At 44.8% G+C, this 24,307-nt stretch overlaps 1 protein-coding gene across 1 annotated transcript in view; it reads right to left on the bottom strand.

Moving 5' to 3' along the window:
- Positions 1 to 24,023, bottom strand: part of GARS1 (glycyl-tRNA synthetase 1) — a gene marked incomplete at both ends in the record, with an annotated part of 32,341 nt that extends 8,318 nt beyond the window's left edge. Inside the window, 12 exons of the mRNA XM_080340581.1 lie at positions 2,155 to 2,298; positions 2,818 to 2,927; positions 5,993 to 6,157; positions 6,841 to 7,003; positions 8,900 to 9,049; positions 10,074 to 10,219; positions 12,533 to 12,609; positions 13,930 to 14,018; positions 15,960 to 16,101; positions 17,209 to 17,311; positions 20,393 to 20,494; positions 23,862 to 24,023. Of these exons, the coding sequence (XP_080196707.1) occupies positions 2,155 to 2,298; positions 2,818 to 2,927; positions 5,993 to 6,157; positions 6,841 to 7,003; positions 8,900 to 9,049; positions 10,074 to 10,219; positions 12,533 to 12,609; positions 13,930 to 14,018; positions 15,960 to 16,101; positions 17,209 to 17,311; positions 20,393 to 20,494; positions 23,862 to 24,023 (1,553 nt within the window). The remainder of the gene's footprint in view (positions 1 to 2,154; positions 2,299 to 2,817; positions 2,928 to 5,992; positions 6,158 to 6,840; positions 7,004 to 8,899; positions 9,050 to 10,073; positions 10,220 to 12,532; positions 12,610 to 13,929; positions 14,019 to 15,959; positions 16,102 to 17,208; positions 17,312 to 20,392; positions 20,495 to 23,861) is intronic.
- Positions 24,024 to 24,307: the final 284 nt, after the last annotated feature.

Below are 24,307 nucleotides of genomic sequence, written 5' to 3'. Positions count from 1 at the left end.
CTTGGTTGACTTTAAGAGTGGAACAACAGAAGCCAGTTCAAATCCCAGGGATGAAAGAAACATGCGGCATACACATTAAAAGAAGTATAGGTTCAAAATAAAATCACTGTATCTACATTAAAAGCAACCACCTTCATAAACACAGTGAACTTACTTGTGGTTAACGGCCTGAAGCAAACTCAACTAGGAAATGGAAGAATCTCAGGATGAAGCACATACACTAAAATTTAAATAGGGAGGCACAAAAAATGGGCACTTGATGCAGAGTGTGTATCTTATCGATGGGATTGTCAGGAGAACGGAGCTGTGTCAGAAGGTACCGTGCATTTTCACAGATACCACACAAAGCGGAGGATACAGCAATTATTTTATTGCTTATTTCTAAAGCTTTTGACATTATGATCTTCTAACTATTTTCTCTTGCTTCTTGCTGACTTGCAACTTGTATACAACTGGGTGCTGAGCTTAGACAACAGTCATGATTTGCACTCCACTATCAATCGAAACCCAGGATACCGCTTAAAACTCATCTATTGAATCATTTCAGTGGGATTCTGGATGAAGTAAGTTCGCTGTCTTCTGGATTTGATGTGTGTAGACATCACCATATTCTGCAGTTTCTCTTCCCATTTTGAGTGCTACTGTTTTTTCTACATTTCCACATTCATAGAAATGTAAAAGAAATAAATCTTAGCTCAAGAGAAAAAAAAAATGAAACAAAGAGAAAAGATATAAACGTTACTAATCTGGAATGTATTCACTGATCCTACTCCTTGCACCATTTCAAGAAGGAAATCAAGTTTATTTTTTATTATTGCACCATTAGCCTTCTCATAACACACACAGCTGTTGGCTTCTTTTAGCCAAATTTGGCAACTGTAGAGACTTCTTACATTTTTAGTCCCTGCATGTGTTAGGAATATAGGCAGACAGATCGAGGAAAAACATACCCCCCATGGAGCAGGAACACCCAGACGAGGTTACACAGGAAGGTGTCCAGGCGGGTTGGAATGTCTGCACAGAAGGAGACTCCACAACCTCCCTGGGCAGCCTGTTCCAGGCTCTGCCACCCTCACTGAGAAGAAGTTTCTTCTCAAATTTAAGTGGAACCTTTTGTGTTCCAGTTTGAACCCCTTATCCCTTGTCCTATCATTGGTTGTCACTGAGAAGAGCCTGGCTCCATCCTCCTGACACTCACCCTTTATATATCTGTAAACATGAATGAGGTCACCCCTCAGTCTCCTCCAAGCTCCAGAGCCCCAGCTCCCTCAGCCTTTCCTCACACGGGAGATGCTCCACTCCCTTCAGCATCTTTGTTGCCCTGCGCTGGACTCTCTCCAGCAGTTCCCTGTCCTGCTGGAACTGAGGGGCCACAACTGGACACAATATTCCAGGTGTGGTCTCCCCAGGGCAGAGCAGAGGGGCAGGAGAACCTCTCTGACTTACTGACCACCCCCTTCTAACCCACCCCAGGATGCCATTGGCCTTCCTGGCCACAAGGGCCCAGTGCTGGCTCATGGTCACCCTGCTGTCCCCAGGACCCCCAGGTCCCTTTCCCCTACGCTGCTCCCTAATAGGTCATTCCCCAACTTATACTGGAACCTGGGTTTGTTCCTGCCCAGATTCAAGACTCCACATTTGCCCTTGTCATATTTCATTAAATTTTTCCCTGCCCAACTCTCCAGCCTGTCCAGGTCTCTGATGGCAGCACAGCTTCCAGTGTCAGCCGCTCCTCCCAGCTTCGTGTCATCAGAAAACCTGCTGACAGTCACTCTATTCCCTTGTCCAAATCATTGATGAATGTATTGAATAATATAGGCCAGTCCTGGTCAACTCTCAAACCAGAGTAGGGAAGCTGCAAACATTTCCCAGTTCATAGAAGTGTGTCTCATATGGGATGATTCTACCAAAGCCAACAGCTCATTCCCATATAGATAAACAAATATTTTTATACCACGATTACACATTTACGTGCATATGTCAAGAGATATATTGATGGACGATCAGCAATGACTTGGTGGAAGGGACAGCACTAAAACATTCCAGACAATCCCCTCAGCCCACCCGCACGAGGAAGATGGTTTCAGGTGGCTCTAATTAATCCAGCAGCACTTTGGGAACCCTCATCAGAGGTGTCAGAGAACATACGCTCACCCTTTCTCATTGAGCAGCTGCTCCATCTCAGTGATGTAGCACTCGTCACACATGGACAGGTATTCCATCACCACCTTCGCGTCCTTCTTATAAGCTTTGCCAATGGCTCCCTTATTTGCCTCGAACTGAACGATGTTGACTGTTCTGTACGAGGCAGTTAAGGAGCCTGAGATGACAGAAAACAGGGCCTGGTTCTTCTGCTATGTCAAAACTAGTTACTACACAACACAAAGAAATCTCCTTTGCTGCTGGATTAATAAACTTCCCTCCAAGAGAGGAAGGAATAATAATAAATTCTGAAATAATACAACGTTCATATTTATCCATGCTTCATAGCCAAAACAGCGGCCAGCATTCAGCTAGAAAAAACACAAACACAATAGTAAATCCCCTTTGCCCACCTGAGTAAAGCCACCCACATACTCGGTTCTTTGCAGATTACTTCTCAGTCATGCTGATCCTCAGCTCCAGGTTTCCCCGCTAAATTTACAGATGTAAATTAAATTCAGGGTGTTTCAAGAAGATGGACCAAATTTCAACTGGTAAGAGTTTCAAACTGGGCCCATCTTTTTGAAACATCCCGTAGAGCTGCACAGCTCTCCAAGACATCTCGCTGTTAAATCGCTTTCCACTTGGAGAGAATCCGGTTTGTTTTGAAAGGATATAGGTTCTTTGAGAGGCTTCTCAGCTATAAGAGGAACTTTGGTGGCGCGGGCATGGCAGGAGAGGTCATAGCAGGAACGATCAGCACAGCCAACGATCTCAATCCAGCCCTGAAAAAACAAAAGTGGAAGCTTTCACCAACTCGCTCTTTTGTCCACTTAACCATCAAATATGTTTATTCGCCCTTAAGCCCTTCCTGCTCCCATGACTGTTTTTTCTACATAATTAGCTCTGTTGCAATAAGCATCCCTCGCTCACTAGTTGCTCCTTCATTTGAATTATTCCAGTTGTTTCCAGAGGAAACGATCAGTTATCTGACCAGTGCCAAGTTTTCCACACGGTTTGGCAGCTCGGGGCATCGCTCACATTCTATAGGCGCATGAGACATCACGCCTATGGGCATTTACTGCTCTGCAAGTATGGAATAGACAGCAGGCAACCAGCCACATCAGTGGCCAAAAGTGCAGCTTAGAAGCTGGTCAGACACAGCTCACACGCAAGGGGAGCGCTTCTGTCAACATTTCAGCACGTGTGGCATGGAGGAAGCTTAAACCACCACTCCCACACGTGGAACTGATGAAGCTTTCAAACGCTTGCAGCAAATACAACCACCGCCTGGGTTTTCTAAAGGGGAATCTCATGTAAGAAAAGGCTCATCGGCTGCTTTCCATTCACTGTGTCGCATCAGCATGGACACACAGGTGGATGGTGCTTTTCCAGTCTGCAGTGACACAGCAGGGCATCAGCAAAGGTATGTGAGCAGAAGAAATCCCGTGCTGGAAAAATCACAGTGTTGCAGAACATCTTGGGGAATTTTCCAACAAATTAGACCATTAGAGTACTACAGCTGCTTCTCACAAAATACAGGTTTACGTATTGACGTTATAGAATGGGTTTCAAGCTATTCAGAGCAGTTGAATTCTTATGACTGAGTGCTGCAAGTTGGTATAAACGTTTTTGGTCAGCGTTAAATGGCAAAACAAAGCGTGAGTGTAGCTCGCAAGGTGGTTTTGTCATGTCCTTGGAACTGCTGTTTGTACCTCTGGGTCTGGCTGTTGGACACACTGCTCTGAGTGTTGTCCTGACCACAACAAGGCTTGCAAAGTTTATTCATCTTATTTTCCTGGTGTGACCCACACATGTCCAGCCTGTTTTGGGCTGGCTAGGAGGAAAACTTGTGAATGTACAGAATTCAGCTATCTACATCCAAAGGAAGCTACTCCTTCAATCATTTCTATAGGGTTTTTCTATAGGAAGACAAATTGCTCATCCAAGGTGGAGGCAATTTTTCTCGTCTTAAGTTTGGCGGAATTCTCCTGGCTGCTATTGTTCTAACTCATTGTAATGAATCATTACTGATAAGCCTGTTTCGGGTTCTTAAAAGAAACAAAAAACCCAAAAACCACAGACAAACCCCACCAACCACACACAACCTTCCCACCCCCAGGTTGTAGGAAGTTCTCCCTGCCCATGAGTAAGGGTGTCTGAACAATCTGAAGGCCCTGACCCTTCCCTGTGTGGACAACTTTGAGCTGAGCATGCTGCCAGTTTGGCTATCAAACTGTTTCGGACTGGGGATGGGACCAACCCGTATAAGGGTCACTGCAATGTCTAATTACTGCACCTTCACAGTATCACAGTATGTTTGGGATTGGAAGGGACCTCAAAAGATCATCCAGTCCAATCCCCCTGCTGGAGCAGGAACGCCCAGGTAAGGTCGCACAGGAACATGTCCAGGTGGGTTTTGAATGTCTCCAGAGAAGGAGACTCCACAACCCCCCTGGGCAGCCTGTTCCAGTGTCTGTCACCCTTACTGAGAAGAAGTTTTTTCTCAAATTTAAGTGGAACCTCTTGTGTTCCAGCTTGATCCCATTACCCCTTGTCCTATCATTGTTTGCCACCGAGAAGAGCCTGGCTCCATCCTCCTGACACTCACCCTTTATATATTTATAAACATTAATAAGGTCACCCCTCAGTCTCCTCTTCTCCAAACTAAAGAGCCCCAGCTCCCTCAGCCTTTCCTCATAAGGGAGGTGTTCCACTCCCTTAATCATCTTTGTTGCCCTACGCTGGACCCTCTCCAGCAGCTCCCTGTCCTTCTTGAACTGAGGGGCCCAGAACTGGACACAATATTCCAGATGTGGTCTCACCAGGGCAGAGTAGAGGGGAAGGAGGACCTCTCTTGATCTACTGACCACCCCCCTTCTAATACATTCCAGGATGCCACTGGCCTTCCTGGCCACAAGGGCCCAGTGCTGGCTCATGGTCATCCTGTTGTCCACCAGGACCCCCAGGTCCCTTTCCCCTACACTGCTCTCTAATATGTAATTTCCCAACCTATACTGGAACCTATACTGGGGTTGTTCCTGCCCAGATGCAGGACTCTACACTTTTCCTTGTTAAATTTCATTAGGTTATTCCAAGACATTTCTTTTGAAACTAACATTCCAACTGATGTACTTGGCTGAGACTTACTAAAGAAGCTGAAAGCTCTCCAAGAGTATCTAAACTGAGTCTAAGAGCCTGGCCTCTAACTACCTACTGCTGGTTTACCTGAAAAAAAGACATATTTTTCAAAATCCAGCCAACATTATAAGGGAAAAACAAAGCACCCAACAAGGCCTGACCTGAAAAACTCTTAGTGAGTCAGCAGGAAGATAAAAAATCCATGGGAAATTTTCCTCCCAGCACCAGCTGTCTGAACTGGTAGGAGTGAACTCATTTCTCACAGCTTGGAGCAGGAAAGGAAAAGCAAGCGTTCTAGCAAGAAGAAATCTGCCCTGGAATAATGTCTCAGGCAAAACAAATTCTTTCCTGCTGCTGTTACAGGAGTTATAGCCTTTGGAAAGCACCAGGACCTGGTTTCCTCTTATTCCAGATGAAATTCAACCAGCGAAAAGCCCACGGACAACTTCAGGTTCCACCAAAGGAGCTACAAACAAGCACAAACTGTTTCATAAACTCTTTGTAAGCCCACTGCAGGGAGGTGACCTGTCCCCTTAGTCCTGGATTCAGAATATTTCCACTGTAGGAAGTGTGTTCATACCAATGTGCAACTGGACAAAACAGACTCACAGCCATAAGACATAAAACCAAGACATAAAACTGAGCCTTTTCCTGCACTATCAACAGATCTGACAGGGAGTGCCCCTTGCTGTTTCGCTTTGCCACTCACATATGATGTTTTGGACTCTGCATCCCAGCAGTCACAGGCATAATGAGCCATCTCATTCTCCATATGCTGTCGGAAGCGCAGCTTCTCCGGGGATACACCGACCTTTGTAAGGAAGAGGTAGATTCTGCCAATGAAGTAACCGAGAACGGAGTTATTGATCACACCCTGCAAAGGGAAAAAGCAGGAAGAAAAAAAGAACATATATATATATATATTAATTCCCAAGGAAGCAAAGATGTGATTTACTGTACTTCTGCTGACAACCTGACACTTTACAGAGAGAATTTCTTGCAGCTGCATGTGATAAAGTACTATGTCTGACCTAAAACTACTACATCTTTTCAAATTCACTCAGTGTCACTGACAGCACCTCCCTCTGAACAAAACAGCGAGTTATTATTACTCTAGGACTCACCACTAACTGTTCCTGAAAGTCAGGATGGGGTTTTTTTGGTAAGCCTACTCATTTACAATTTGCACGCATTGAGAATCAGGTAGTGAAATCCTGACATGCAAGTCACACACTTATGGGGCCAGAAGTTCAGCATCAGATTCCCAGTTTTTGGGAATTCCCGAGCTTTTGGCAGGTATTAGTGTTCCTTTCTGCTCCTCTCCCATTAGCACAGGGTAAAGATCAGCCTGTAACCACTATCCCATCACCACCTGCAGCCTCTCGTTACTGATTGCAAGGGCCAGACTCGGATCTCAGTCACACCGATTCACTGAAGAGAACTGACTCTTGAATCCAAAAGCAAATCCCAGCTGGCACCAACACAACGGTTTGTAGTTTAGGCTTGAGAGCAACACACAGAAGAGCAAACTCGACGTGCTTCCAAGAGCAACGTTACCTGTTGAACAGCATCTCCCAGCCGCATTAGATGGGCCGACTGCCCGCTGACCTGGGCCTTGGAAGAGTACAGGAGGATGTTGAGATCTGCCACATTCTGAAACTTGGGGTGATTTTTCTCACTGGGGTCCACAAAGTGCTCAATTTCTGCCATAGTGAATTCCCTAATGGAAACACAAGTGACCGCATGTATTAAATACTTTATGCATTAACTACAGCCCCTCTAACACATTCTGCAGCCTTTCAGTACTTACAAGGAGCATATAACAAGGATGGAATCAGACTTTTTAGAGGGGCATGTTATGAAAGGACAAGGGGTGATGGTTTTAAGCTAAATGAGAGGAGATTCAGGCTGGACATGAGGAAGAAATGTGTTACAATGAGGGTGGTGAGAGCCTGTCTCAGGTTGGCCAGAGAGGTGTTGGATGCCCCATCCCTGGAGACATCCCAGGCCAGGCTGGACGGGGCTCTGAGCAACCTGAGCTGGTGAAGATGTCCCTGCTCATGGCAGGGGGGGCACTGGATGAGCATTGAAGGTCCCTTCCAACCCAAAGCATTCTCTGATTCTAGGATTCTAATAAATGATTATGCTTTAACTTCTCATAAGTCAGTAGTTTAAAAATATAAGCAAACCCAAAGCAAAGACAACGTATAGACTGCAATGTGAACCAGTCTCAACACTCAATTTAGTTTCATCTTCGAACTCCTAATAAAATTTTCTACAAATTCATCTAGACATGTCCAGGCCATGGTCATGAACACTGTGATTCAGAGCAGATAATATCACTGTTGGAATTACTTCCAGAAGTTCTCTGGAGTTTTTCCAGACTGCTGTGATGCCCATGTTAGAATTATACATTTCCTACAGGGTCAACAAAGACTGATCCACTGATAATTCAGTAGCCTCAACTCAGAGGTGCTCAAAATAGCCAGGTGAGGTGACAATTTCTTGAAGACAATGATACTGCTACATTCAGCCATGGTGTACATGCTGTTTTAAGAACCTGTCTTTAATAGATCTATACTCATATATTGATTCTTAGCCTTCTTGCTTGAGATCACTTTACACTGAACTAGCTTATTATCGAGAACCTTTAAAAAAGCTCTATGTAATCACTAACTTTAAATTGAAGGCATCAGGATGCCACTTGCAATGATAGCATAATAACACATTCTCCAATAAATGTGCCACAAGCTTATGATTTATATTTGACTGAAAATGCATTTCAATGAGAAAGTTCTCGTTTCTGGATATGCAAGAGACAAGAGGAGAACTGAGAAAATTCCAAAGAGTTCCCTTTGTGTTAACAACACCACTGCCTTTGGGTGACATTCATGGCACCATACTTACACTACATAGTGCCTGTGTGCACAGAACCACACTGCCCGTACATGGGAGAACTTGTTCTGAATTAGGCAGAAGAGACTTCTGCTCAGAATAGTTCAATTAAAATACAGCTATTATCCTTAATGAAATGCAATAATCACTTTTATCCTGGGACACAAAGCTTGGAGAGTAATTCAGGCAGTTTTCCTGCTTGCCTGATCTTGGGACACAAACACACAGCCCATGTCAGGTTATCACCCAACATCCTCTCTACAGAACTGTAGAATCTGCAGAACTCAGGCAAGAAAATACTGCTGCAAGGTCAATCACGTTTTGACTCCAGATTTCAGTTTTAAAGTTAATTGTGTGAACATTATTAAACAAGCAAAGCTGCATGTCCTGTAGAAAACACAGCTACCTTTAATACCATCAGTATAGATGATGACCGAAGCCAAATTTTATTAGTTATACTGAGTTTAATCTAGGTTGTTGCAACCCAAAAACTGTTTCAGAGATCCTACTTCTCACTAGCCAGGCTTAGACAGAATTCTGCACTTAAAACCTTAATTAAATGAGTTCTTTGCCCACGAACCCTGAGACTCACTAGGCATGTTATCAGGCACCCTCTGGAAGAAAGCACTAATGTGAAACAATCGTGTACAAACACTGGAACAAAAGGGAGGTGGTGCCTGCTCCCAGGTACCCTCCTGTTGCAAGAGGAAATGTGCAGTACCTCACTCTGATAAGGCCGGAGCGGGGTGAGATTTCGTTTCTGAAGGAATTTCCAATCTGGGCAGCAGCAAAAGGCAATTTGCCTTGGTTAAACTCCAGAAGACGTTTGAAGTTGAGGAATATTCCCTGGGCAGTTTCTGGCCTCAGATAGCTGAAAGGAGACAGGGGAGAGGAAAAAAAAATCAGAGCGGGGAAAACAGTGAGAAAGAAAACCACAGTTCATCCAAAATTCAAAGGTGGTACTTTTTTCTCTGGAGTCTTTTAACTCCAGACACAAACTAATGAAGCAATAGGCTGAGGGAATTAACACAAACATCAGCTGCAGCCCAAAGACAGCACCCCATAGTTCCTCCCAAAAGTAAACTGGATGACTTGGCTGCTTTTGAGATGCAAGAATTGGATGAAAAGAGATGTTTGAATGAAATACAGTGGCCAGTTATATCATAGAGGGCATGTACCCTCCTTGCCTTTCCTGTGTAGGTCTAAGTTGCACCAGGCTGCTTACAAATTAGGATTTTGCAAGTAAACCATGACTACACCTCTGCTGTTACATAAACTGTGAAGTGGTTTTAGTGTAAGGGCCCTACAGCAATTTGAAACTTCCACAGAGAACACCACCTGCACAATTTCATGTACTACACTGCAGAACACACACGACATGCACCTCCGATCCCATCCCAGAATGCGTGCAAGAATCACACTCTCCACTCTTCAATCAGGGTTTCAGTTTTAGTTTTGGAGACCCCAGCTCTAGCCAACAGCCCCCACATTCCCACACACTAACTACAAACACCTAGTAAATGATGCTACCACTGGATCACCCTGCTAAGGAACTCCATCCTGAAACAGGTACACTGAAGCAGGTTCTCTGTAGCCATGAAGCCACCATCCAGTCCCACTGGGGGCCCAGTGCCAACTGGCTTCATGGAAACAACGCCAGCCAGTGAGGGCATAGCTGTGATCCACACAGTTCAGCTGCTTCAAGGATTTCCAGCATTCTGCAACAGTTCCTTGTTTCTCCTACCTGGACAGTGTTAAGCTGCCAAAGCAAACTGGGACTGCAAGGCTACTCAAGAAGCAATTGCGTATTTCAGTCCTTTTGGGACTTCATTTTTATTCCAAGTGACGCAGAATACGAAGAAGGAGAGTGTAAGCAGAGCCAGATTAGTACCTACCCAGGCATGTTTCCTCCAGGCCCAATGGAGGTCTTGAACATCAGGTTGAAAGAAACAGGAGGGGACAGGTCATTACCAGTGATGGGTGATTTCACGTTGTAGTTCACAAAGAGATCTGCGAGTTCTTGCTGGCCATAATTGTCCAACTAATATCAAAACACAGAACTATTTTAATTACTAGGCAAGATAACAGGAAAGAATTATGTCCTTTTCATCTTTTACTGAGCATGATCCACCCGCACTGAATCACTACTTCAAAATATTCCCTTCTAACCTAATTTTTCTAGCAAGCTAAAGCTTGAACCGATGATAAAGGAACACACGGCACATCCGCACAGTCATTTTAGTAATACAGGTCCATGGCTCAGTCATACCACAGAAAGTCTGAAGTCGAGATAGAAATGCAAACGCTGAGCATAAGAGTGGGTGTAAAGTAGAAGAAAAGTCCCTGGGACTGCATCACCACCCACCAGTAGCTTCTTTTGAACAGTTCCAGCTAAAACATGGGGAGCAGTGTGTTGGGAAAGAAAAAAATATACAGTAATGAGGCAGAAGAAAATTAACATTTCTGCAGTGCTGTCTGCATTCTTTTCTGCTGCATTGTATTGTATGTCTGCTGCACGAAATACAATATTCAAGCTACACATTAGATCTTTTTGAGCTGTTCTGCATTTTAGTTAAATAGAGCAAATCTGCAGCACAGGGCTTCTGGTGGAAGTTCTTCCATTTGCTGTGAAAACAATTTGGTAATTCCCTTTCTCTGGAAGCCGGGAATCAAGCAGTAGAGGAACTACAGATGTAACTGCAACCTACCTGCATAAACCCCACAATTTCTAGACCTGTTTTGTGCATTTATGCACTAGCCTTTTGCATATGTACATTTAAATGTGGTTCCTAAACTTAAGTACCATAAAGGACCTATATTGAACAGTACAGCAATGATTTAACAGTCAAGTTTAAAATCAGATGAGCTGCTTCTAGCATTAATTGTCATGATCCTTCATGCATCAGAGAGAAACTCAAGATAAAAAGAGTTTATTAACTGAGGTATTCGCAGAATTGCAGAATCACAGAATGTCAGGGATTGGAAGGGACCTTGAAAGCTCATCCAGTGCAATCCCCTCATGGAGCAGGAACACCCAGATGAGGTTACACAGGAAGGTGTCCAGGCGGGTTGGAATGTCTGCACAGAAGGAGACTCCACAACCTCCCTGGGCAGCCTGGGCCAGGCTCTGCCACCCTTACCATGAAGAAGTGTCTTCTCAAATTTAAGTGGAACCTTTTGTGTTCCAGTTTGTACCCATTACCCCTTGTCCTATCATTGGTTGTCACCGAGAAGAGCCTGGCTCCATCCTCCTGACACTCACCCTTTAGATATCTGTGAACATTACTGAGGTCACCCCTCAGTCTCCTCTTGTTCAGCTCCAGAGCCCCAGCTCCCTCAGCCTTTCCTCACACGGGAGATGCTCCACTCCCTTCAGCATCTTTGTTGCCCTGCGCTGGACTCTCTCCAGCAGTTCCCTGTCCTGCTGGAACTGAGGGGCCACAACTGGACACAATATTCCAGGTGTGGTCTCCCCAGGGCAGAGTAGAGGGGCAGGAGAATCTCTCTTGACCTACTGACCACCCCCTTCTAATACAGCCCAGCTACCATTGGACTTCCCCAAAAGGATGGTCAAAGTTCAGTGTTCTAGTGTAGAAAAACTAATATAAGCTGCCCAGTGCTGCAATACACTGAGAAAAAAAACAAAACAAGTTGCACTTTCTGGAAGGAAATATTAATTCTATGCATGGCTCTGAAAACATTTATACTAGAAGTCATGAGAAAAAGATAAAAACAAAATAAGAAAAAAAATAAAGGCAAATGTCTGTACAGCTGCTCAGGAGTGTCAGCCTGGAGCACCAACTATTCTCACAGTAAACACAGGAACAACCTGTGCAGGGTGCTAGAGATAGAGGAACAAATCTCAAGTGCTTCAAAGCCAAGACAACTTGAAAACATACCAGTTCAGAGCTAAGGTGGTTCGGGAAAATCCCGACAAAACCTCTCATCTGCCTCTGTTCCTTTGTACCGTAACCCCGCAGCGAGGGATTTACAAATGTAAAGGGGGGATTCAGAAGAAACAGCCTTTGTGCCGGGGTGTGAAGGGGAACAGAGCAGACTGGCTCCAAGGACAGATCTTCGACCCTGCCAACCCAACATTCAACAAACTAAGTAAATAGCAATAACCCTCCGAAACAGCAGCAGAAGGAAGATGCGATTAACTAGCAAGTTTAGTGTATTTGTTAATAAGTTTTCGGTATTTAGGAGCATGAATAGCCTATCTTTATCTCCGAGATAAAGACTTCTGAGCATCTTCAGAGGCACAGAAGGGACACTGCCTCCGGACTCGGTGCACCGCAACTCCTGTGTTACACACACAGCCGTGAAGCATTCACGTCCCTATGAACGCACCCACCTGTGTTAGAACATTTTCCATTTCTGCCTTTTTCTCTGCTGTGCACTTCTTGTCAGACATAAGCTTTTGCAGGTGAGCTGTAAGTAAGAAAAATACGTCGTGAGTTTATACTGCGGCCCCCTCACTGACCCCAATCTAAAACTAGGCAAATCAGGAGGATCCTCCAGCATGAATGTATATCCACCAACTGTCCTGATAATGTCTATCCAGAGTAATTCCACTCATGTCATCAGGGCAATGTTGACCTACAGCTGATGAGCTGTACCAGTGTGCCACAGGGAAAACAACAGGTCCTTTGCTCCTTATTTTCTTTCTCTAAAGACTGGAAACTGAAAACAACACCTGACCCCAAGCCAGAAAAGCTGATTTTATCCAAATGCACGTACTGACTCGGTACAGCAGGGCTGGACTGCATTTCACTTTAAAGCACAACATCCTCCACGAGATACAAATGCAGACAGTGGTGCTGAGATTTCCCACTCTCGTTTGACAAAAGCTATGTGACTTTTTAGGGGTAGGGACAGCAGGTTCACCAGTGAAGGGCTGCAGAAGACACTTCTGTCTATGATGCTGTTCAGTGTTCAAAGGTTAGATGGGCTTCCTTTGGGTTTTTTTTTAATAAAACAAAAAATTCTAACTTACGAAAACAGCTTTAATGCAAATATATTGTTCTACATACTTAAAATCCACGGAAGTGTCTAGAAAATTAGGGAGCACAACCTACCTAAAACTAGAGCGGAACAATCGTTCCCTTTCACAATGGAGCTGTGTATGACAAAGTTTTCAAATTGGTTTCTTATTTGTAAGATTCCTTTGTGTGTTTTTTTTTCTGGTTTTTGTTAAACAAATTTTAATCAATAACCAGAAAGCAATGTGAGGACTCTGCAAACCTAAGAAGTGCCTGAAGTCTGTTTAGCATTGCCAAAAGCCAGCTGAGGTCTAAGGTATATGGAAGTCAGAAGCTGCCATGTAACTGATTTTGACACAGGGAAGGCAGCTCTGTCCCCTTAGATCATCAGTTGTGAACAAAAAGCAACTGAAATTCAAGAAAACTAAGACCAGAACATGGTACAGAACAGGAACATTGTATAGGGACTCCTCAGTTTAGACAACACACTAAACTTTTATGGCCTGATGACACAGGATTTTATAAAAAGGGATCCAACTATGTTTTTGCTAGAGATCCTGCACCTCGTTTAAGAGACTAACACAACATTTGGGTGGAACTGAGAACTTAAGGGATCTATGGTACGGTATGATTAATGAACTACAAACACGAGTACAAACAAATGGCTACACCAACTGGCCTTCCTTGAGAAAGATACTATTTTCCCATGTTTGTAAGGTATCACAGCAAGAAATCTCCAAGCCCACCTCGCCTTGGAACAAAACCAAACCTTTTAAGAGATGATCAGCACGAAAACATTCCCCATTTTTCACATCTTTCACCATGAAGTCAGCAAACTTGTCTACATGGCCAGAAGTCCTAGAAAAGACGATACAAAAATAGGAACATGAAAGCTGACACTGACAGCCCCAGGTTCTGTGTGATCCCCATGGACACACCATTATCAAAGAGAAGCCTTTCAAACCGTGTGCCCAAATTTCAGGTTTAGTCTTGCTGCAGAATACAGATGCACATTAAGCAGAACCATCCCACAGCTCAGTGAGAAAGTATTGACACATCTAAAACATGTCACTAAGAGGACACTTAGTGCCTTTAGGAACAGCATAACGATCAAAGCAAGATATAGATGCAGTTGTGAGGAGCAACCAGTAGTTCAGGTGGAAAGATTCCCACTGTTTTACAGCAGTGATTTGTGAAACCTTGTGCCCATTATGCTGTGACCGACACAAAGTAAAGCAGTTCACAGTATCACAGTATGTTTGGGATTGGAAGGGACCTCAAAAGATCATCTAGTCCAATCCCCCTGCTGGAGCAGGAACGCCCAGGTGAGGTCGCACAGGAACATGTCCAGGTGGGTTTTGAATGTCTCCAGAGAAGGAGACTCCACAACCTCCCTGGGCAGCCTGTTCCAGTGTCTGTCACCCTTACTGAGAAGAAGTTTTTTCTCAAATTTAAGTGGAACCTCTTGTGTTCCAGCTTGATCCCATTACCCCTTGTCCTATCATTGTTTGCCACCGAGAAGAGCCTGGCTCCATCCTCGTGGCACTCACCCTTTATATATTTATAAACATTAATAAGGTCACCCCTCAGTCTCCTCTTCTCCAAACTAAAGAGCCCCAGCTCCCTCAGCCTTACCTCACACAGGAGATGCTCCAATACCTTCAGCATCTTTGTTGTCCTGCGCTGGACTCTCTCCAGCAGTTCCCTGTTCTGCTGGAACTGAGGGGCCACAACTGGACGCAATATTCCAGGTGTGGTCTCCCCAGGGCAGAGCAGAGGGGCAGGAGAACCTCTCTGACCTACTGACCACCCCCTTCTAACCCACTCCAGGTACCACTGGCCTTCCTGGCCACAAGGGCCCAGTGCTGGCTCATGGTCATCCTGCTGTCCCCAGGACCCCCAGGTCCCTTTCCCCTACACTGCTCTCTAATATGTAATTTCCCAACCTATACTGGAACCTGGGGTTGTTCCTGCCCAGATGCAGGACTCTACACTTGCCCTTGCTAAAATTTCATTAGGTTATTCCCTGCCCAACTCTCCAGTTTGTCCAGGTCGCTGGATGGCAGCACAGCCTTCTGGCGTGTCAGCCACTCCTCCCAGCTTAGTGTCATCAGCAAACTTGCTGATAGTGCACTCTATTCCCTCGTCTAAATCGTTAATGAATATATTGAATAATACTGGCCCCAGTACTGACCCCTGAGGCACAGCTCAGGCTCTTTTGGAAAAGCTCCTGACATATTTAGCAAACCTGCTGGTAGACTTAGCGGAGATACGTGGAGCTGAAAATGTCCTGAGTCTGAACTATGCTCTCGCTCTGGAAGGTGGTCCCTCTATCTGGTCTGGGGATAAAAACAGGCCTTCAATCCCCAGAGCTGCAGAAGCATCATTCGCATCCAGAGCTCAATTAACACCCTGCATATCAGCCATCCCTGAAGGATGGTCAAGTACCCGGCCACTGTCTTAAACTATGACCCAGGAGTCCCAGAATTAGCCAAGTCACCTAACCCTTTTTCTGGTTTTCTTGACCTTTTAAATGGCATTTTCTTACCTAAGGGGACTCCTGGGAGACAATAAGACATTAGACTCTCAGACACAAGTCCTATCGCTCTCCCTGATTTACAGAACAACAGCTTCTCACACTGACCTGTACACTGATATCTAATTATTTTGCACTGCAACAGGGTATGAAATTGGGCGACCCAGCCTTCAGATCCCTGTGGGGAATTTTACAGAAGACTGTAAAAAGCAAGTATGAGTGGAAATTACAAGCTGCAGGAAAAGAAAAAGACCCATATTTACTTCAGAACGGGCTCTGGTGTTAGCATGGTACAGTCAATCTCCAGGATTTGCTCTTCCTGAATAAAGTGCTGTCTCCATGCCTGGATGATGTTGTTCTTCAGAGCACACCCAACAGGCCCGAAGTCATACAGACCACTGACACCTGCAAAGAGAAGAAGGTAAAAAAAGACATGGTAGGTGTGAGAATGTACGAACCTGCATTGTTTGGAGGAAATGTCCTCCCTTCTCGGTGTTTCCATCAGCTGGTTTAAGTCTGAAGTTATTTTCTGCGCATGAAGCACCAACTTCTCTGTGCTAAACAGAACATGGGATGTGGCTCACTGTAAAAAGCTTTTACATAAAGACGTGTTTTTACATAAAATCTCCATGAAGCACCTAAACAGGCATTACCCTACACTAACCAGTACAGCTCAGCTGCAGAATGCACAGGGGCATCAGCAGCAGTACAGGCTGGAACTGATAAATATCTGTAATCACCAATGATGAAAGCTCCAGTCCCTCCATTATATTTTGAGGAGAGTCTTGTGGGAGCAATCTATCAGGAGGAGGAATCTGAATATAGAAGAGATAATGCGTGTGCTAAAGCAATATGTTATTGTCAGCAATGAAGCATATCTGCCAATCACTAGTTTAGGCATAAAGATGAAAAGAAAAATAAAGTCAATAAAACAAGTGAGAGTATTTATTTTAGTATTGCAGGTGAAAGAGCAGTAACCATACAGGCACTCTGCTGCCTCCCGTCCTGAGCTGCCCCAAATCAGCTCTCTGATGAGGTTTAACAGCCACATTTGTTCACTTGTTCAATAAAGTTCACTGACAAAGTTCAGCCAGGTTAACGGGTTCTAAAGTTCACAGCAGTTTTGAGCGTTATTTTGCCAAGGAAAGCTCGGATAGAGATGAGTGGTTACAAGGAAATAAGCTGATCACCCCCTCTAAACACCAACACACCCCACCCCTCTGCAAAGAAACCACCTTCTACAGTGTAATGCTCAGAATGTGCACGTTCGAGTCTACCCATTTGCATTGAGAAAGCAAACGATGAATTTTGAGCCCCCTCCCAAAGACTTTAGGAAGGGGGAAACTTTTGAAAGGCTTATAGACTCAAGCAGGACAGTTTAAAGCCAACTTTAAAAAAGAATCCTTTACACTGCATTAATATAACATCGCAAGAGTACAGCATTTCACACAGCTAGAAAGAGCAGAACGTTAGCCTAAAGGGATTAAAATGTACATTTCTTCAAATCTGTACCTCCATAAATAGAAAAGGCTTGATCGTAGAAAAACCTCCTTTTCAGGGTGTCTTCCATTTTAACTCTGTCCACGATGTCATCTTTGGGCTGCAAGGCCAGCTCCTGGAATTCAAGCAAACAGAAAACACTTAATAGTTCCCATTTCTGGCAAGAGGACAAATCCTCTCCACCATGAGTCCAAAGTCTGTAAAGACCATTTTGAAGCAAAGGTATCCTGCCAACACGCTCATTTTCCAAAGGGGAATGGTCACACTGAGATTCAAGCGCTCAATGATGAATGTGATTATCTGAGCGCAGCATTTTAGACACTTGAGGTGGACTCATCTGCCCTAACTTTGGGACAACTAAGTCTGAGCTACTTATCCTCAGCTTTCTTTACAATCGGTGGAGAGAAATGGCAATTTCTAAAGCAATTCTTCTGACCTATTACCCTCTCATGACTATAAAAAGAGCTTAAAGTGACCAGCTCAGACTACAAATATCTACCTCTTGGTATACGTGAAGCTTCCAATAAAGTGTTCCTCACATGGAAGAATTTTTACTATGAAGATTACAAATACCCTTGTGGCAAAGGTGTGTATTTAGCTACTTGTACAAAGAATATCTATTTGCAAAATGCAGCCTTTCACAAATATGGCCCCAAACACACAAAATTTAGATAGAGTGCCTAAATGCCCTGACTAGATTCTGTGAAATTGTTTGATAGCAGAATCACTATTTTATCTGAAAAGCTGTAATTTTGGCAACCAACTCCATTAGTGAAGTCAACAGACTTGAAATATTTTCTTCAACAAAGACGTTTGATGATTAAAGCAGAGTTAAGTTCAATAAATGCAATCAGTTCGTAAATGGCCAACACATCTTGAATAGCCTTTTGGTAAGAAAAAGAACTGTATGACCAATAATTCCAAACCTTTCTTTTTTGAGCATCTATAGGCACAAATAAACGTGGTCTCATTTTCAAAGCACTGTATCTCTGCTTATCCCATGAACTAGTGTAAGCCAAGGAGTAACTTTATACAAGAGACAGAAAGAGTCAAAGAGAGGAAGCACCAGTACAGTATTTTTAAAGCATGGAAAGGGAACCCATTTGGTGCGATCTGCCTAAAAATATACCCTGTTTCCCCAAAAATAAGACCTACCCCGAAATTAAACCCTAGCATGATTTTGCAGGATTTTTTAAGATGCTCGAAATATAAGCCCTACTCCAAAAATAAGCCCTAGTTACAGTTCATTAAAAAGACAATTTAAATAGTGTCCAGGTAAAAAAACTCCACATGTAAAAAATTAAAACTAATTGGCAATAGAATGCAGCAGAACAGATGTGACAGGGTGTGATGACATGACTATATTTGAATAAATATTGTTTTTTTCTCAAGAATAAATGTATTGTTGTTTGCGGAAAAAATAAGACATCCCCTGAAAATAAGCCCTAACGCATCTTTGGGAGCAAAACTTAATATAAGACCCTGTCCTATTTTCAGGGAAACAGGGTAGAATCACATTTCACAATGAGTTTGTTAACAAAAGGGACGGCTTTTGCCCAGAGGTGGACAGGAGAGCAACAGGGGCCCTGGCAGGGAGAAATGGTCGGAAGCACAAGAGTAACTGGGGTAGGTATAGAATTCTGCAGAGTTCCTCTCCTTCTCCTTAAAGTAAATAGTTAATGAACTGGTGCAGAAGTCAAAGAAACAGCATCTTCTGTTCAGCACATGTCGATAAACAGATGGCAGAAAAGTGCCTGTGTTGGCCTCCAAAGGGAAAAAAACCCTGCAAAGGAGCAGAATCGTCTACTGACTTAAGATACAGTTTGAAGACATAAAGCCAATGAATTTTAAACACTCAGCTGCTCTACCCTTGTTCAAAGCTTCCAATTCAGAGCCCACTTAAGTAGGAATCACAAGGCTTGAAAGCTGTACCAGCAGCTGCTAAAGATAACGAGGGTTCACACTGCTGCCTTCTGCAAAAGCTGCGAGCGTGATGCATTGGTGGAAATGCTGTGGAAAGGCGAGGTTGGAGTGCTGCATGCACAAGGGCCGATGCTGCTTTTGCAAGGTCATTCTTGCCCACACACGTTGTGTAACTGGCGAGCACGTCTCTACGCTGCATCCTACAGGCCCTTTTCTAAGGGAAAGGTGGAGCTCACAGGGACACTGAGGCTCCAAACCTGCCTTGCTACACCTTCCAAGGGCTGGGAAACGCAATTGGGGAAACATTGAGAAACTATTTCTTCCAGGACGGCCTAGCTATCCATCCAAGTTTCATGCCATGGTTTCAAAGCACAGTTCCATGCTGAATACCAAGTAAAAATGTCATCTTTTTACTTGGGTTAAATGTAGGCAAGCGGTTAACAGCAGATGTGACAGAGCGTTGTTGCCTCACATGATTCTGTACAACAAACAGGGTCAAACGGTTTCAGTTCACAATAAGTGAGTTGCAATCAATGGTGTGTTTATTTAATTATTCATTTATTTTTAAGGGTACCACCGACGAACAACTACAATCATTTCTCTCTGAAATACAAATTTGAAAGAACCTTGCAGTCTCCTGGCTGAAATCTCCACACCTGACTGTTTTTATGCTTCAGGAGTCTCTTTTTGTTCTGGTCTGAGGGCAGAGGGAAGGGGAGGGAAGTTTGCAGGATAAGGAAGTGTATTTGTATGTGTTTATTGATCTAGAGACAAAACAAACTTGAAGTTCCATCATTTCATTTACATGAAGACTTTTCATTTCAAAGACTTATATTTAAAAAGGGCCTCAATTTCAATACATCTCTCTCTTTAAGGCTGAGGAAAACCATAGGCCAATTGAAACTTTGTTTAAACTGTAGCAAAGAAAATGGTTTCTAAAGAAACATATTCCACACCAGCTTGGGAATTCAAACACTGCACAAAGAATCTGAAGATGAAATTCTATCTATACAGTAAACGAAGACTAGCGACATACATTGAATTTCAGCTTTGACCATGAACAACCTGAACTCGTATTTATTTGTTTGCAGATTGTGATTTAATGCTAACAGATGTTAGTAACAGATAATGAATGAAATTGCCACTAGTCAGAAACAGTCTGCCCTACTTTAACTGTTTAGCCCAAATCAATACTATAAAAAAAAGTATTATGTGGAGATTTCAAGGCTTTTCAGACAAAATCGTGGAACTCAAATTTAATTTGCAGACTTACCTTTGCTTCTAGGACCCTCTTCCGAGCTTTGAGCTCTGCTACAGCTCTGTCTATATCCACCTGGGGAGCCTTCTCTTCCTTCAGCTTCCTTACCAGTTCTCCCTAGAAGGAGGAGACAAAACACAAGCTATAGATTTTTTGTCTTTGAAAGCCATGGATGAGAACTCTCCCTCTTTCAGCTCCCCTGGCAATCCAAAAGGAGGGTTTTGTCCTGTCTCCCCACAGGTCTCAAGAGGCCGCTGCAATTGGTAGAAGCGAGAAAACACTTGTGCATTTGAGAGTTCGCAGAACTAGACATCATTAGAGAAACTCAATCCCCCACACTATTGTTAAATCCCAGACCTGTTATCAAATCTCAGTGTGCAAATATACTCCTGTACGCACCACTTCCCAGTGGACTTCCCCAAATCCTGACTTTGTCTTCGAGGATGAACTAAGCAGATTGTCATATGGCTAACAAAGCCTTTATGTATTCTCCATAATAAGGTTTCTCTTCCTTCTAACCTTTCCCTTCAAAACTGATGACCACTTTAGACTCCTTCTCTGTCAAATCTGTTCAAAACCGGTCAAAAAGTACAAATATTTTTAGAAGAAGGTGTCACAGAAGACATGTTTTTAGCCTAATGTATAAGTAAAGAAGGCTCTGCATGATCTGTAATAACTGTTCTTGTTTTTCAAACTTCTCCACTATCTTTGGAAAACAAACAAGCAAATAAACAATGCCTAAATACATAAGAGCTGCCAAAGTCTGCAGTGGGCTTACGGCAAGGTCTTGACCCAAGTCAAACCACCAGCACCTTGTTATGGTTCCAGAAAAGTCTTTGCTGCATGGGGACGACTCTCCCAGGGAAATGCTCAACCTCTAAACACCCAACAGCATGGTTTGCTAAATGTGATCAGCAGCAGCCATGCTCCTGGAGATAAATTAATTAGAAGTCTTCCTTTCAGTGCCCACTCTTCTCCAACCAAAAGCAAGATCTGTCTTGAATAACTGAGAAGGACAAAGGAGTTGACCCAGGAGGAAAAAGCAAAGAGATGTCAATGCCTTCTCAAGTGGGATGTTGTAGGATTGGGATGCTCCAAGTTCAGCATTTTTCTTGCATCTTGCACTCGTACATCTTGCATTAAGCAAAAAGAAAACAAATCATCCAGAGATTACAACATTTCCACAATATCGGCTTTTTCATAAACTCTGAGCTTTTCTGACATTACTACTGCAGGCGACTGCAAAACCAAAGAGAAGAGAATACAGAGGTTGCCATTCAAGAATCAGCTGAGAAAAGCTGAAAGTGCTTCAGAATCGACAGGGTTCAGAGGCTAATTATGGTAATAAAAGGAAGAAGACTCAAAAGACTGCATTAAAACAAACACACACAACCAAAAGAAAGAAAAATAAGAATCCTGTCAGGCTCCCTAACCCCACAGGCTACAAGAACAGAACAAATCTGGTGTTTCCTTCCTGTTAACTCGTTATACCAAAACGTGAAAGTTTCACTCTGGGGCTGAGGACTTCAACTGCCATTCCTGGGTAACGTGGCAGAGGGAGGGATCCGATCTTTTCTTCTTTTTTTTCTTTTAAAGTAGTAAGTCCAAATTGCCTTTGTTGAACTAGGGGATCGGTAGCAGCAAAACATCAAGGTAGCAGCAAAGTGGCTGCTGCTGACTCAACAGAGCTGTCACCCTGCTCATTGCTGAGCATCTAAAAGCACCAAACAGCAACTCTTTGTCCTGATATATAAGTAAAAGAGTACTCAGACATACGCAAGGAGAATAAAAAAAACAACACAACCGAAGCAAATAATTATGTTTGCTGACAGGACTCAATCTAATTAAAGCTCCAGGCTTGAGCCCAGCCCAGAGGAGGAGTGCACAGCAGGATTCGATGTGGCAAATTTTGCTGCAGCTTCGTCCCATAGAGCAGAAAAGCAGAGAGGGATCCACCCCTGGATCACGGCAGCTTATTGCATCAGGCACTGCTGCAGGAAGATACGCCGCTCAGCCTCCTCTCCATAGGTTACGCGTCCCTTAGGTTTAATTAAACCACTTCTCCGCAAGCTGACAGACAGCAGCATCCTCTGCGTCATAAGGTTATCAACCACCCCAGTTTTCCTTACTCCCTTTCCTCTTGTGCGAAGATCTCATTGAATTACTACTATAAACTGTACAATACAATACCCGTGGTCTCAGCTACAGAAATTTACCCACAACCCTTTCCTTGGCTCCCCACACTCCTGTCCCCATCCCACAGGCAGCCAGAAAGACGGGGGGGGCATCGATACTTTGAAGGCAAACGACAGCACCCAAGATACAGGATTTTAAAATTAAATCGGCTAGCTCTAGAAATCATAATTTTATTTACAAGAAGCTCTCCTGCCAAGGCATTATGCTGCACAGTGATTCACAATAAAAACTCATTGAAGTGATGGTGCTGGTATAATTAGAGGGCCATAAATCTACTCATTTAATGGGAAAACACATGTACAAATCTACAAATACCAGGGACGCACACGTAGCCACGGGACACACACGTAGCTGTGTGTGCAACTAACCAGAAGACTATGGATTCAGCCACTTAAAGGAGGCATGTGGGGAACTCACACGTATAGATTTTGCTGCTAAAACAGGGACGAAGGGGAACTTCCCATGAGCTGCCAGTAACACACACAGCAAGGGAACCAAGACCAAGATCCACTTAGGAAATAAAAAGACAATCGAGTCCATGTCAGGTGAGAGAGAAGCTAAAGATGATAGTTTAGTTTGTGAGGGGGATGGAAAGAGAATGCGACACAGTCCTAGTTAATAGGAGACAGCTACGTATCTGGACAAATAATGATGATGAAATGGAAAATGTGCGAAGAAATTAATATTCTCTTACTATATCAGGCAAATACACGAATCCAAAGAATATCATTTATCTGCAAAACCCAACACACACTCAGCTCTCAAGGGAAGTCACTGTGTGACCCTGTGGGATGAGGAAACCTATGTAGGCTGTTTAATATAAAGAAAACGTGAAGAACCAGCTGCGGGGCCCCAAAAGCACGACAAAGTCAAGCCCAGGAGAGGGAAGCCGGGCAGCCTGACGCACAGATCCAGTTCTGCCAGCACCATCCATCACTGCGGGGTGGGGAACGGGCAATTCACGGGAAAACAGCCACCCCCACGTCTCCGGGCTCAGCAACACCCGCATCCGGGCGAAGCGGCGCCCACCCCGGGACGCTCCGCCGAGGGCTCCGCGGTGCCCCCGAGCCGGACGGTCGCACGCAGGGTGCGGGGGGGGGCGCTGAGGGAAACACCCCGCAGTGGAGGGCGAACGCACCCGGGGCACCCCCCGCGTCTGAGGGGGGAACGGGGGACACCTCCCCGGGCGGGTCTGTCACACACCCGACCCCCCTCAGCGCGTCCCTCCCCCTCAGGCGGGTCCTCCCCGGCGGGTGTCCCCCCCCTCAGCCGGGCCGGGGCGCGTTACCTGGTGCCGCACCGCCTGCCGGAGGGGCGCCAGCAGCGCCTCGGCTTGCGGGCCGTCCATGGGGGTCGCGGCCGGGGCGGGCCGGGTGCGGAGCGGGGCGGCGGGCGGGCAGGCGAGGCGGCGCAGCAGGGCGGGCAGGACGCTACGAGGCAGCAGCGGCATGGAGAGAGGCGGCGCGCCGCCCTGCCCCCCCCCGCATGATGAAATCCCGCCCGGCGTAAAGCCGGCCCCGGACCCGCCGCCGCACTTTCCGCACGGGCAGCAAGGGAAAAAAAAGGGGTTGCTCCGCCAACGCGCCGGCGGCGGCGCCCGGTCCCCAGCAGCAGATTCGGCACGGCCGCGGCGGCAGCGGGGGGACGGCAGGGGGCGAGCGGGAGCGCTCGCCACACACACACGCGGGCGCGCGCACACACACGTGCACACACACACGCGTGAGCGAGTGCACA

The sequence above is a fragment of the Nesoenas mayeri genome (genome assembly GCF_963082525.1).
Source record: "Nesoenas mayeri genome assembly, chromosome: 2".
Classification (NCBI taxonomy): Eukaryota; Metazoa; Chordata; class Aves; order Columbiformes; family Columbidae; genus Nesoenas; species Nesoenas mayeri.
The sequence above is the reverse complement of the archived record's forward strand: the minus strand, read 5'-3'. Positions and strand labels throughout refer to the sequence as shown.